Source organism: Limanda limanda, chromosome 1, assembly GCF_963576545.1.
Source record: "Limanda limanda chromosome 1, fLimLim1.1, whole genome shotgun sequence".
NCBI classification, from domain to species: Eukaryota; Metazoa; Chordata; class Actinopteri; order Pleuronectiformes; family Pleuronectidae; genus Limanda; species Limanda limanda.
Genome location: NC_083636.1, coordinates 20,898,129 through 20,912,748, shown reverse-complemented (window position 1 = coordinate 20,912,748; position 14,620 = coordinate 20,898,129). Strand labels below are relative to the sequence as shown.

At 42.8% G+C, this 14,620-nt stretch overlaps 1 protein-coding gene across 3 annotated transcripts in view; it reads left to right on the top strand.

Annotated features, from left to right (window-relative positions):
* The first annotated feature begins 2,249 nt into the window (after window positions 1–2,249).
* sfmbt2 (Scm like with four mbt domains 2) overlaps window positions 2,250–14,620 on the top strand; it is a 26,423-nt gene continuing 14,052 nt past the window's right edge. For 2 of the 3 annotated variants that reach the window (XM_061068177.1, XM_061068161.1), the window contains exons 1-4: window positions 2,250–2,398; window positions 9,052–9,225; window positions 9,988–10,082; window positions 12,917–13,157. In XM_061068177.1, the coding sequence (XP_060924160.1) occupies window positions 9,135–9,225; window positions 9,988–10,082; window positions 12,917–13,157 (427 nt within the window). In that variant the 5' untranslated portion in view covers window positions 2,250–2,398; window positions 9,052–9,134. The remainder of the gene's footprint in view (window positions 2,399–9,051; window positions 9,226–9,987; window positions 10,083–12,916; window positions 13,158–14,620) is intronic. The other variant, XM_061068169.1, reaches the window with a different exon arrangement.

Genomic DNA, 14,620 nt, shown 5'->3' with positions numbered 1-14,620 from the left:
ATTTTCTATCTATCTATCTATCTATCTATCTATCTATCTATCTATCTATCTATCTATCTATCTATCTATCTATCTATCTATCTATCTATCTATCTATCTATCTATCTATCTATCTATCTATCTATCTATCTATCTATCTATCTATCTATCTATCTATCTATCTATCTATCTATCTGTCTGTCTTTCCATCTATCTGTCTATCTATCTATCTATCTATCTATCTATCTATCTATCTATCTATCTATCTATCTATCTATCTATCTATCTATCTATCTATCTATCTATCTATCTATCTATCTATCTATCTATCTATCTATCTATCTATCTATCTATCTATCTATCTATCTATCTATCTATCTATCTATCTATCTATCTATCTTATCTATCTATCTATCTATCTATCTATCTATCTATCTATCTATCTATCTATCTATCTATCTATCTATCTATCTATCTATCTATCTTCATCCATCCATCCATCCATAGGTTCCAACCTTAAAGTCCCTTGAGATAATTGTGACCTGGCACCAGCCAAATAACTTAATTGGAATTATGGGAGTTTTGATTCAATTAGGGAAAAGCCTCATAATAATATGAATATGATTCTTATTATTAATATTAAGCGTAACTACTGTGAACCTTCACCATCACTGAACTGTACATTTTAGAGACTTTTACGCAAAAGTTTCTCTGGAGCTCCAAGAACTTCAGAATTTTCAGATACAAACAAACAAACAAACAAACAAACAAACAAACAAACAAACAAACAAACTGCCGCGGGGCAGAAGCTGCAGGCATGTGCGGGTGTGTGTGCGCACGCGCGTGAAAAAGGGAGGTGTAACCCCCCCCCCTGCGCCTGGAAAAGCCTCTTCTGTGCAGATTAACGCTGCGCACGCTCCAACCATCTGTTCCTCAGAGGCTCCGGCGACCTGATGCTGCTCCTCATGTCTTTATGATTATTATCCTTCAGGTCGCTTATGACACAGGACTTCAAAATAAAACCCTTACTTCCTGCACTTCACTATTTGATAAAAGAGCCTTATGTTGAAGCCCACGTCCCTCTGAAGGTTTTTGAGTTGTGGTATGACTCCTGAAGAGCTGCAGGGTGATTTAAATTAATATGGGGGAAACTTTGGTGGAATAATTCAAAATGTCACATTTAAAGCAACATTTTGGAGAGAAAATCATGGAAAATATATTTTCTATTGTCTATTCCCTCTTTAATTATCTCACCAGTGCAGACTTTAAACGTTTTATCTCACAGCTAGTTCCTCATGTGAGTCTTCTTGAGTTTAATCATTCACCTGATATCATGCACTGCATTTTTAGGCGTGTGCGTTTTCTCCAGAATATAACTACAAATATTGAGTTTGGTTCGTGGGGGCGTATTTTATTTAGGTGACTTTCTGTACGTGGAAAGGAACTGAAAGTTAATTTAGGAACTTTGATCATATGGAGTCATCGGGTTTGTTATTCTCCATTTTCCTCCCTGACGGTTGAGTTTAAGTTCCACGCAACCCACTCAGCCTGTGTGTTGATAATATGTGTGAGTGTGGACGTGATAAACACAGAGTTTGAAGGGGGGGGGGGGGGGTATCAGTGGTGGTGAAATGCGCTTCGACCACTAGAGGATAGTGTTGACTTTGATAAGAGAGATGGTCCTGGATTATTTTTACTATATAAATAACAAGAAATATTAAATATGGAGGAAATTGGTTTAAAAACACAAAATTAAACAAATAAGAAATGGATCTAAGGGGAATTGGTTAAAAAAAGCTAGAAATCATATATTATTATTATCGGGATTATTCATACATATAAAGAGCTGTAAAGATGAACCACGTGTGTAGATATAGTTTTATTTTATATTATTTTATTATCTTTTATAGATATGATATTCGTGGCAGTAAATCCTGAAATAAGAGACTGATTCCACGTGGATTCATGTGCCAGTGATGAACACTGAGGCAGATACTTGGAGGTTAATACTATTACATCAGAATAAGCCTCAATGCGAATAACAAAAAAACAAAAAAAAAACTAACGCTTCTGTTGCGTAACTCTCGTTTTGTTCCGCTGCGCAATGTTCGATTCCCGCGGGACGGACGGAGTTTCTTCTTCGTGACCCACCGAGAACGTTTCTTCTCTTTGGGTTTTTTTATTCCTGCTCGAAAGGTCAGCGGAGGAGTTGGCTTGAGAAATATCTGTACATGTGTTTTGGACATGCGCAGACGGGAGATGCCATATTGGAACGGGGGCAGCAGCTGAAAGACGTCGCTCGGCTCGAGCTCAGGCGAACCAGAAGAGGAGAGGAAGGTGGGAGAGAGAGAGAGAGACCAGAGGAGGTGTGGAGCCTGGGACACGACGGGACACCGGGACACTGGGACAGGTGAGACAGGTGAGGCCTCCACTGCGGCTGCTCCGCTCTTGTTATTTAGTCGACGATATAAAGCCGGAGTTATTTCTTCCTCCTCCTCCTCCTCTTCCTCCTCCGCTTTAAAAAGCCTGAAGTGCTCACGAGGCGGTTTGTGTAGAAAGCAGCGCGAGAGCAACTTGTTCCAAAGTGCCTCCTCACGCGCTGCAATCAGAAGCTCGGTGTCTCGTGGCAGATCCCGGGAATAATTCCGTTTATTACCGTATTAACTGACAGGCACAATTACGCACATTTTTAATTTCCTGCGTCAAAAAAAAAATTAAATAAACACCCCGAGAGTCTCTTTAATATTTGAAATGTTTTATTCGTGCGTTTGGGGAAAAAAAAACTAAATTGATTCAAGTTCCGTGAGATTTAACGCATCAACCCACGGATTTTATTCTACACGACAGTCATGCGGGGTATTTCTCCTTTTTCCCCCGTGCGTAAAAACCCACGGAAAACACCGGACTGTGCCAAAGCGTCACAGCTCTTTCAACATGGCGGGTTCACGGTGCTGGCGCTGCGGGAAGGAACCAACCTCCAGAATCTCTGAACGAGGAAAAAATAGAACCGAGGCAGATAGCGGGCCCGGCTCGGTTTGGTTCCGTGCACACACCCGAGGGTTAGTGAATCACATCCAAAGTGTGCGTCCTGCGCGTCCGCCGGAGTTTTTTTCCGCTGCACTTTTCACTGTGCAAAGTCTACGCGAGCGGATCGAGCTGGCTACACCCTGAACGCCTCATCTTCCTCATGTGCTTCCTCTTTCACTTTTATCCACTAACACTCACACACTCTCACATAAAGCTGCAGCTCGTCTCTGCGTCACGATCACACTCTGAGTCCAATCATCCACATTCATCCAAATAACTCAAACAGCAGGACGAGTTTATTCCACTTTCTGCTGTCACTCTCGCACTAATTGCGCAGTCGTTCATATTATATTTTTATAATTTAATAATTACCGCACGTGTCTGCTCATTGATCACATTTTTTATTTAGGTGTCTCTTTATTTCCCGTGATTCCTCCTCCACGTTCCCTTCGTCACCTTAACGAGCAGAAACAATGAAGAACCGTGCGTAATGTTGGTGAGTCGCTGAGAGACGTTCATGTGCAGTATGAATAAATCAGGCTTCTCGTGGCTCCGCAGATATCTGCTGGGTTTCTATCAGGGAGCTGAGCAGGGCCGGGTCTAGACAGGCATGTATGAGGGGGCAGCCACAAATCTTGAGGGGGCATTGTGCTTTATTATATTATTATTATTATAAATTGGGATTTAGTTTGAGGGGGCACAACATTTATTTGAGGGGGCCAGGCCCCCTCTTGCCCCTGCCTAGACCCGGCCCTGGAGCTGAGAGTGGAGGATGAGAGGAGCGGGAGATAGGGAGGGAGAGAAAAAGAAAAGAAACGTGACAGAAAGAAATAGAGAAACTAAATACGAAACTGTGTTGAGGGATTTAGGATCAATATGTGTGATTATTGATGGACATGATGGGGACTTTACATCTGTCTGGATTAAAGGGAGGAGGAGAGATAGAAATGCAGAGAGAAAGAAGGGATTTCTCTTATTTCCAGAAGAGGAAATATGAAGAGAAAGAAGGAAGTGATGATCTAGACAGAAAGATAACAGACGGAAGAAGGGAATTTACAGAAAATGTTGATATTTCTATCTTTCTAAGAAGGACGGATAAACAGAGAGAATGAAACATTGCTCTTTCTTCCCTTCCTCTTTCTTTCTTTCTTTCTAAAGAGAAGGAGAGATAAACAGAGAGAATGAAACATGTCTCTTTCTTTTCTTCTTTCTTCCTCTCTCTCTCCATGGAGAGGAGGATGGATAAACAGAGAGAAGGGAATGTTGATCTATCCTACTCCTCTTTTCCTTTCTCTCTCTCCTGTTGTCAATGTAACTCCCGCTCTGTATTTTAAATAAGGGCGGACGAAGGCAAATGTCACATTTTTCGAAGACAGAAAGTCTTCAGGTTGTTTGTGTGTGTTTGTGCACGTGTGAGTGTGTGTAGTGCTTGTTTATGTGTGTGCGCTGCTGGGAGGTGTTTCCAGTCACTGATGTTGAAATGGAGGGAGTTTCCTCTCCTCCATTGGCTGCTGCCGCTGCTCGGTCTTCTCCTCCTCCTCTGTTTGTCCGTGGTCCACCAGGGGCAGTTTTCTGTTTATCTGATCTCAGTGAGCATCACAGATTGTCCTAATTGGCCGTAGAGCACACAGGCCGCATTGTGCGCACGTCCACGCTAATAACTGCAGGAATCAAGGGGAGGAAACAGAGGACAATGTTGTTTTACCAGTTCTTCCCGTTGCGGGGAGGAAACAACTCTTGGATGGCTCTAGAAGAGGAGAACCTAATAGGGAGTAATGCAATAAAACCCAAGCCCATGCAGTGGTAGTTAATCTCCTAAATCCCCCATTAAATCTTTGGCGAGGGTGGATTTAGGGAAAGGCAGGAGGACAACACGTGGATGCCCAGTGCCCCATCAGGAGCTAATAAATAGAAAAAACTGAAAGAAAGCCCCCCCCTCTCAATCTGGGGTCCCCTGCTGAGATTAATTCATCCAGACCAGTTTAATCCCCCCGGTGCCCAATCTGGAGTGGTTTTCCTGCAGGACGCTGCGGGGCCAGTAGTCCAATTTAAAGAGAGAGGGAAAAGTTGGCTTGTTTAAATAATGAAAGAGACATTTTACAGAACAAAAGGCTGTGGAAGCTTTTCTGTCCCTGAGGGTCTGAAAACTTGTTTAACCAGCGAGGCTCCGAATCTAGAGAAGAAGGAAAACACAACTCAACGCGCGTGAGAGGTGTTGACAGGATGATTTACTGTTATTCTCTCGTTATATGATTAATTACAATATAACTGCTTTCACGTGTCTCCAGACCTTTTTCCTGAATTTATCCGGAGGGGAGAATGAAAATGTTCCCTGCTGCCGACGTTCTCCTGAGTTTTTCCTGCCAGTCCCAGTGAGATTATGTCAATTCTGAAGCAAGTGGACGTGTTGACGCAAAACTGAAAAAGGTTATAAATATCTCAGGATGAGAAAGACAAGGAGATTCCAAAGTTTGTGGTGAAAAGAGCCGAGGCCGTTGTGGATGAGCTGTAAACAACAACACAGATCTTTCCTGGATTTCACGTCCGAAAACAGCCAAAAAAAGCAAATATTTGCTGGTTCCAGATTCTCAAACGTGACAAACTGCTGCTTCTTTGTGTTGACATGCAATTTGAAGATGTGTCCTTGAGCTTATCCACTTTTTTTCTACACTAATAGATTCAGCAGAAACATAATTAAAAGACAGATGAATAATGAAAATCATGACTTCGTCCCTAATGGAGGAATTCTAGATGTGTTCCGCTCACATTCAGTAACTCAGCCTTTTCATTTGTTCTAACAACGACTCAGATGTTCAATGGACGAGTGGGAGTTTGTCAGTTTCCAGTTTATTCTCTTCAAACCTGCTGCCTCCTCACACCATCAGAAATCTAAAGGCCCGACACTGGGAAAACACAAACATGTGGTTCAGCTCGTAAATGAGAACATTCTTCACAACCTCTGGAAACTGAATTAACTAAAGAGGGAAATATTTGACCTTTTTAAAATTCCCTGACGTCCCCAAAAAAATTTGCAAAGATAATAAATATGTCAGGATGAGTTTCGGTGGAAACGTCCCGTGTGGTTTCCTAAGTATTTGGACAGCGACACATTTCCAACGCACTGGATTTGAATTGAAACTTTAAAAATAAGTTTTCATGGTGTTTCATACGTGTTGACTCCGGTTTCTGAGAGATGATGAAGCTCAAAGTCAGGACATGTTCATTAGGTTTAAGTCAACGATAAAAGATCTTGTGGACGTCTGTAAGGTTTGAATGAACGAGTGACATCATAATTTACTATTCATTTTAAATTTTAATCATGTTCTTGATAAATCTATGAGTGTAGAAGTAAAACAGAATCTGAAGGACTTTGTTTTTAGACATGAACTCCAGAAAAAGTCTGAACTTAGGAGGTGACGTAGAAATTCTGCCGTGGAAATCTCGTGATTTTGTTCACGACTTATCGACTCATGCGTCATAGTTTTTCCAAGTTCTTCGTTCTTGGTCCTCTTCGTGTGGCTCCTCTTCTTCAACCTGATATTTGTTAATGCAAGTTTTGCATCCGTCCCTTATTAGAAACATCAACGCCATCACTTGAAAGTGGCAAATTCTCTGGATATTTAACATTTAAACTGTTGTGGTCATTTTATTGCTTTTGTTTAGTAGCATAGTTATTATTTTTTATAATTTCCCTGCTGTTATCTCACTCTGACGTTTTACCAGGGGGCCGGACCTGTGAGTGTCAAACCGTTACACAACGTAAACGGCAAACAGAAACTTATCTTACTCTTCACTTAAGGGGAATTTTAAGGGGAAATCCCGGTGATAAGAGCTGCTCTGATCTCTTCCTCCTTCTCTCTGCCACTGGTGTTTGACTGAGGCGTAATGAGGGCTGGAGATGACGCCATGTTGACAACAGTGATGTGTCAATGCAGCTGAAGATAGTCGGTGTTTAGGCAAGAGCCAGTGATGGGCTGCTGGTGGGGGGGGGGGGCAGCAAACAGCGTCATGTGAGCCAAATTAGCTCAGCTCGCTGTTTACGTAATGGATGTATGCTGGAGCCACTGTGGGACGTCAGGGCTGTGTGTGTTTGTGAGTGGGGGTTTGCGCGCACACACACACACACACACACACACACACTCGGAGACACTCAGCCTTTGTAGCCTCACAGTTCTGTAAACCCGCTCGGCTCAAACAGCAGCAGGAGCAGCTTCTGCACATGAGCTTGGATTTGATTCTCCGTTCCAGAGAATATTGTTTGATTCTTACTCTTTTCCCACTTTTTGGCTCAAAATCAAGGATATTTTTCCGTTTCTCTCCGGGACACTGATTTCAGAGTTGGAAGTGAACACAGAGCTGCGTTCGGCGTGATGGAGAATGTCTGCGTGACGGCAGCGTGCCTCCGTGTTAATTGCCAGGTTGATGAAAGTGGGTGGAAGTCGGGGGGGTGAGTCACAGGCGATGTGACTGCATGACCGAGGACGGCTGCCAGGCGAGTGACAAACAAGGTCTGTTGTTGTGAAGGCGACAGGCTGATCTACACATATTGCTGAGCTGAATATTCATAGTTCAATGGTTTTGATCTGGGAAATAAAAACAGTTTAAAAAAACAGGGTCGAGATTTAGATTGAAAGAGCTGTAAACAGGGAGGAAAGAAAGAAAAGATGTCGTGAGATGATGGATTTTATTATACTCTTGTGGCAAAATCCATGATATCTAATTATCTCTCGATATTTAGTGATTGAGACGAATGAGTGAACTGTCAACTTGCAACGGGAGGAGACACGTCAGGATGTGTTTGATCCAACTCTGTCAGTGATTGATTGATTGACTGACTGATCACATCACACGTCTGCCTCATTAATCAGAGCAGCACGTCACAGTGTCGGGGAAAAACAAAACTTCTAACAAACAAGTCAATCAGTCACAATCAGGTGTTGATTTGCGAGGAAAAGTCCCGGCTCTGCACTGCAGCCGCCTCGGGTAGATAAGTTAGTTTGATAATCAGCAGTCAGACGCGTGTGTCTTCCTCTGCAGCTCGTAGAAGCTGCTTCTATTAAACAGAGCACAGAGGGAAAAACATTAAAACAGTGTCTTTGCTTTAGGTGGAGTTTGTATTAGCAGAACAACTTATTTCCTGTTGGCTGATAACATCGGTTGATATGAAACGTTCAAACATGATCGGTATCCGTGTTTATGTTTTTAGATACGTTTCGAATTGAGCTTTTATTTTACAGAGTAAATGCTGCAGAAGAATATGTATATATTTTTTTAATTCAAGTTCTATATATTTTTTTATTTACAGTTATTTAAATATATCAGCTGATTTATCTGTATTGTAATTATTTTACTTCCTAATATCGACATTGAGCTGATTGTAAACTTACTTTATTTGGTTTAGAAATGATGACGTCAGAAACTCATGTGCTAACATTTTCACAAACTTCCCGGCTTGTTGTTCGGACTCAAGGTGAAGTTCACCTAATTTTTCCGATTTCTCCGACACCATATTTTCTTCCTCTTGTATACGTCATGAATCCATATTCAGTTGTGTATCGTTTTCCGCCCGAATCTCACTTCCTGTCGCCTAGGGTCATTCCAGTTTGTCTACTTTGTCGAACTCTGATTGTTTATCTGACGGAGTTTTGCTGTCGTATGCAAATGCACGAGCAGATATGAGAACGAGACGAGGCTGGAGAGGCCGACTCGATAACCTCTCCCAGGATTTAATGATGCAGGGAATGAGTGTGAGCGTTGTTCTGTTTGTTTGGATCTTCTCACTCTGCCTCTGCTCCTGAGATCAGCTGTGTTTCCCCTCAGTCGTGTGATTGACTCTCTGGCGGTGATCGCTCCTCTCGACTCGCTGCTGCTCCTGTAAACCTCCCGCTTTCTGTTTTATTCCTCAAGAAACTGGAAATGCAGCATGCATCCCTCCGTGTCTGCCGGCAGATGGACTGATTTCTTGTGTGTGATCAAACAGGTTTAAGACACAGGATCGTATGAAATAGATCAGCATGTTAATTCTGAGGGTGTTTCCTGCTCCAGGGGCGTGGAGGGCAGCGAGCGATGCAGTGAGGAGGAGCTGAAACCCCTCAGGTCGGAAGTCGACACTCACCAGGAGGAGGAGGATGCAGTCCGGCGCTCAGGAGCAGCCGCTGGCGCTCGCCTCGATCCGCCCGTACAACTCCACCAATGGGAAGGAAGAGGAGGTGAATACAGGTGAGGCCCCGGAGCTGCATATGGAGACAGATGGAAATGAATACGATTTTCTGGAAACCTCAGACTGTGTTTAGTATTTGTCTCTCAATTAAACTTCTTCACTGTTTTCTGGCTGTTCGAAATTTTGTATAGTTTGTTTTGTCTGGAGTTTCAAAGTGTCTATAAATGTCCATGTGTAATTGAACGGTACATCCTTTACTCAAGTAGAAAAGTTAACTTCTGTGTATCTGACATCTTAAGATCTGAATGAGAAGAAAAGGTGCAAACTTTGTTTTGCTAGGGTGTGTGCGTGTGTGTGTCTGTGTGTGTCTGTGTGTTCTGACCCTACAATCTGTTTGAAACAAAATCCATCAAAACATCAGCGTCTCACTGCTCCCTCTCATTAGACGGAGCACGGTCAGTCCTGCATAATTCACACACACACACACACACACACACACACACACACACACACACACACACACACACACACACACACACACACACACACACACACACACACACACACACACACGGAAACACAATGGAAAAAACCTGACACTCAGAACAACTGTCACCTTCAGCAGGAACATTAGCAGAATCACGTAAGACGACGACAAATGACGCACTGTGAACTCAAACACACACGTGTCCCCCCCCCCTAAGAAGTTTGTGTTTTGACAAGATCATTTTTCTACATTTACTAATCATCTGCGTGTTTCCCTCGCTGCCGTTCCTCTGTCCTGTGTGTTTCTGTGGTGACGAGATTTCTCCTTCACGCAGATGCTGAGTCCGTGGAGGAAGAGGCGGAGTTTAACTGGGAGGAGTTCATGGAGGAGACGGGGGCGAACGCCGCCCCGCACACCACCTTCAAACATGTGAGTCACGGCGTATGATCCCCCCCCCCCCCCGCTGATCCATTAAACACAGCCTCTCAGGTGTAAGTGCCACATGCAGAGATCCTTTAACGACGTGTTGAAGAGAGCCGGGGCTCAGGTCGCTGCGGTGATGCTGCTCAACCGAGTGCTCTCATCGGCTGTGACCCCTCATGACGCATGTCTCTTCACACAACCTCCGCTGCCTTTTGTAAAACACAGTTGTTGGTAATTACCGAAGCACCAAAGAAAATACACTGAATACAAATAGGGCCTTTTTTTTGGGAAGGTCATTAAAATGATTTAGTGACAGAAATCTCAGGGTTGAATCAAAACACTTTGGTTTCTGAGGTTGTATTTTAATTTCAGGATTAATTATCCACCCCCGGTCTTTTCTGTATCCTTGCTCTCAAATAAGATTATTAGAGTAAGATGAGGATTTTATTGTAAATCACGATTCAGGGCAGTTGTGAACAGAAATGACGAGCAGGTTGATTTGCAATTATTTAGCATTTGAAATGAAGGGTTTGTTACTGTTTGGACTTTTTTCTGCTTCTTTTAAAACTGCAAAGGCAAATTGGAAGTTGAAATTTAACACATTAACTGTAAAAAGTACATTTAACTTAGATAAATAAATATGTAAAACAATTAACAAATTAAATTTTAGTTCTTCATACTGCAAAATACTCCAAAATGTTTCACCACACAATTCAGTACCGAAACGTATTGATATGATGAACTCGGATGCGTCCACCTGTGATCGGATCACATTCTGAAGTAGCAAAAAAAACACTTTTAAAAAGGTTAAAATCTGATCTTTATGAAGAAAAATCCCAAAATGTTTGCTCCGAAGTGAGAACCAGCTGAATGTGTCTGTTCTACAGGAATCTTGATCTTTGGCTACGTCCAGGCGTCTTGGTTTTAGTTTGAAAACGTTGTCGTGTGGACGTAGCCAAAGATCAGAAGATCGTCACTGTCGCTTCTCGTTCGGAGTATATTCTAAATAAGTAAAGAAAACGCACATTATTTTAAAGTTATATGGACGGAGATTCTGTCTGATGCACCGTCCAGCTGCCTCCAGAACGGTCGGCGAAGGCGTGGACGTGTCTCCCGGTGACTTTTGAGGATTCTCGTTCCACCGTTTCAGCTCCTTGCATCACTCGCAGCGCTGAGCGGAACGAGGGAGAGATTAGGAATATGTGGGTTTATATGCGCGGCCCTGATGTGGGACAGGCTGCGGCGATTTGGGCTCCCCCCCCGGGAAGCTAAATTGCCTCGTTGGTAAGTGGATTGAGTAACTGGGAAACAGACCATGAATTCCCCGGAAAAATGTGATTCAGTAAAGTGCAGCCCTTGTCCCTCCCTCGCTCGCTCGCTCGCTGGCTCACTCTCCCTCTCTGCCTGGACAAATTGAAACAGTGATTTCTCTTGGGCCTCCAAACACACACACACACACACACACACACACACACACGCCGCCTGTAGCTCTCTTACATAAGCCAACCGGAGTGATGCAGCACGTTTGCATTGTTGCAGCAGGAAGTCACGGGGCCATTTGTATTGTGTTTATTTCTAAGATGTTGGCTTTTTCCATTCACTTGTGAGTGTGTGTGCGTTTTGTGCGAGCGCTGAATGCGAACATCCTGTCTGGCTCGTAGGGTTCTCAAGAATTGAACTGGCAGCCTGTGGCTATGGTGGAAACAAGTTCCCGTAGCTGCTGTCATGAGGATTTTTTTTTTACTTTGTTAAAATGAATCAGCCTCCTGAGTCATTCGTTTGTGACTAGATATCATGAGGCTGGAAGTAAAAACATGTTCCCATTAGCGATTAGTTATTGTTTCAATTAATTGTCTGTAAAAGGTCAGATAAATATCACACGTTTCTTTTTCTCTGTTGTCATTTAGTAAAATTATAGAAAGAGATTTTAATTATCGATGAAGCACAGGTCTAAACATCGTGACCTTTAAAGAGCAGTTATCGATATCTGTTTGTTTTCCAAGCGAAAAATAATTATTTTCTTCATTCAACTTCTTTATATTCGGTTGTTTTTGTGTTTTCTTTTTATTTATAGTAATTTATAATATGTTAAACTGTAAAACATCTTTGTCTTGTAGGTTTGATATCGACATCTTAGGAAATAATTGTCAATTCTTTTCATATATTTACATTGGCTGTTACATCAGCATTGGAATTTGTGTCCCTCCCTAATATCCGTGTTTCCTTTGGCTCAAGCCCTGAAAAACACTGCTTTACAGCTGTTGCCACGGTGACGCCACCAACTTAGTCACGCTGTCTTTCTCTTATTCATTAGAAGACGAAACCAGCTCGACCTCGATGACGTCGGCGGCGTCACTCTCTCCTCCGTTGCGCCACAGGAGACGTGTAACACCTGCAAACTACTTCCCATTAACTGACGCTTATGTGTAAAACTACTTCCCCTTTGCACTTCACGTCCATTTCCTCTAAAGTAAAAATATATTCAGAAAGCAGCGATCATCCCCAGCAGGCTGTCACACAGAAGAAACTGCTGAGGTCATGTTTTCACTGAGCGGGTTCTACCCTGAGATCCACACAGACGGCAGAACAGAGTCCAACAGGGCGAGACCGGCAGTAAACAAACCCTGAGCTTAACCTGTTTGAAAGAGAAACTGAAGACAAATATTAAACTAGTTACTCAATCTGCTGATTAACATCCTTCCTGGTTCACCTTTGACCTTTGGTGCTTACTCAGGCCGTGTGTCTGTAAATAAATGTGTTATCTCACTGATTAATGAACTTATAGAGTAAAATATGAACATTCCTCTAATGAGCTGTTGTGTCTCGCCCCCCCCCCCCAGGTGGAGATCAGCCTGCAGAGCAGCTTCCAGCCCGGCATGAAGCTGGAAGTGGCCAATAAGAGCAGCCCGGACACGTACTGGGTGGCCACCATCATCACCACGTGCGGCCAGCTGCTGCTGCTTCGCTTCAGCGGTTACGGCGACGACCGCAAGGCCGACTTCTGGTGCGACGTGATGACGGCCGAGCTGCACCCGGTGGGCTGGTGCACCCAGAACAACAAGACCCTCATGCCCCCTGAAGGTAGGAAGACACACGGTGATCCATCACACACACAGACACACAGACACACACAGACACACACACACACAGACACACACACACACACACACAGACACACACACACACACACACACACACACACACACACACACACACACACACACACACACACACAGACACACACAAGGTTAGATCAATATCCACAGAAGCACATGTGAACGAGGTTTCTCTCTGACCGATCTACAGTTTTTACTCCTGAGGAAGCTTTTTAAAACCCATCAGGTTTGGTTTGGTTTAATTCAAGTGTTTTATTTTTATAGTCGCGGCTCATTATGATACAAACAATAGAGCGTAACAGTGGTTTTTCAAAAAGTCTTTATAATATGAGTTTTAAGTCTCGATCAGTTACGACAGAATCAAGACCATAAGACATTTGATTTGGAGCAAAGTTTTTAAATTTAAGTTTTTGTTTTAAGCGTGAAGGAACTACACATCCCATAAACCAGTGAGAACCTGCAGCCCCTCACAAACTGCAGAATGTGAGATATAGAAATCATCGCTCTGTGGTAAAATATACGTAACGCTAAAACATCCGATCGTAGCCGACATGATTTTCTCGGTTGTGGTGAACATGAGCTCCACCGATCACGTCCGTCGCTATTACACCCGAGGACTGTGGGTAATGTAGTTCTCAACACGTGCACATGATAACATAGTGACTTGAGTCTTCTACAGGAGAATATAACTTTGTTTTCTCAATCTCGTTGTTTGTGGTGAATCTACCTTGGATGGGTAAAATATTATGGCTGATTTATCAGCATTTGTTTTTGGCAAAAAAAGGTGTAAACACGATTTTAAAAGTTATTTTTGTACTTGTTGTATTTTCTTGTTGGAACATTAATTTGTTCATTGTAGATGGGTGAAAAGTGTATCTAAGGTGTGAAGGGAGCTAAATTGTGTCTTTTTTTGTTGTCATTAGATATTAAAAGTTGGTTACAAAAGTTTTTCTATAAGGAAAAATATGTGTAAAGAAAGCAATCGTGCAGATTAGGTAAGAATTTGACGTGTTGGCTGTTTAATACTGAATGAGAAGAAAGCTTTGTTTGGCATCAAACACACACACACACACACACACAAACACAACATGTGAACACCTCCCACCTTTCAATAGATGCTTTAAATATACTCAGTAGAAAGACAGGTTTCCCTTCGAGTGCTTCGACTGCCAAGACGTCTCAGCCGACATTTTTCTAAACGCCCTCGATTTCTCTCTCAGCTTCGGACATGTTGAAACAGGAGGTGGTCGTTTGCGACCTCCTCCTCTCAGCCTTTCCAAAATAAATCGTCATCACTAAACCTTTCCCGGCAGCCTCTCTGCTCTTACTGTGACATTTCCACCTGCAGCGACCATATCTATATATAGATAAATATAGATCTATATATATATATATAGCAAGAAACCATATGATGAAGTCCGTTCTCTA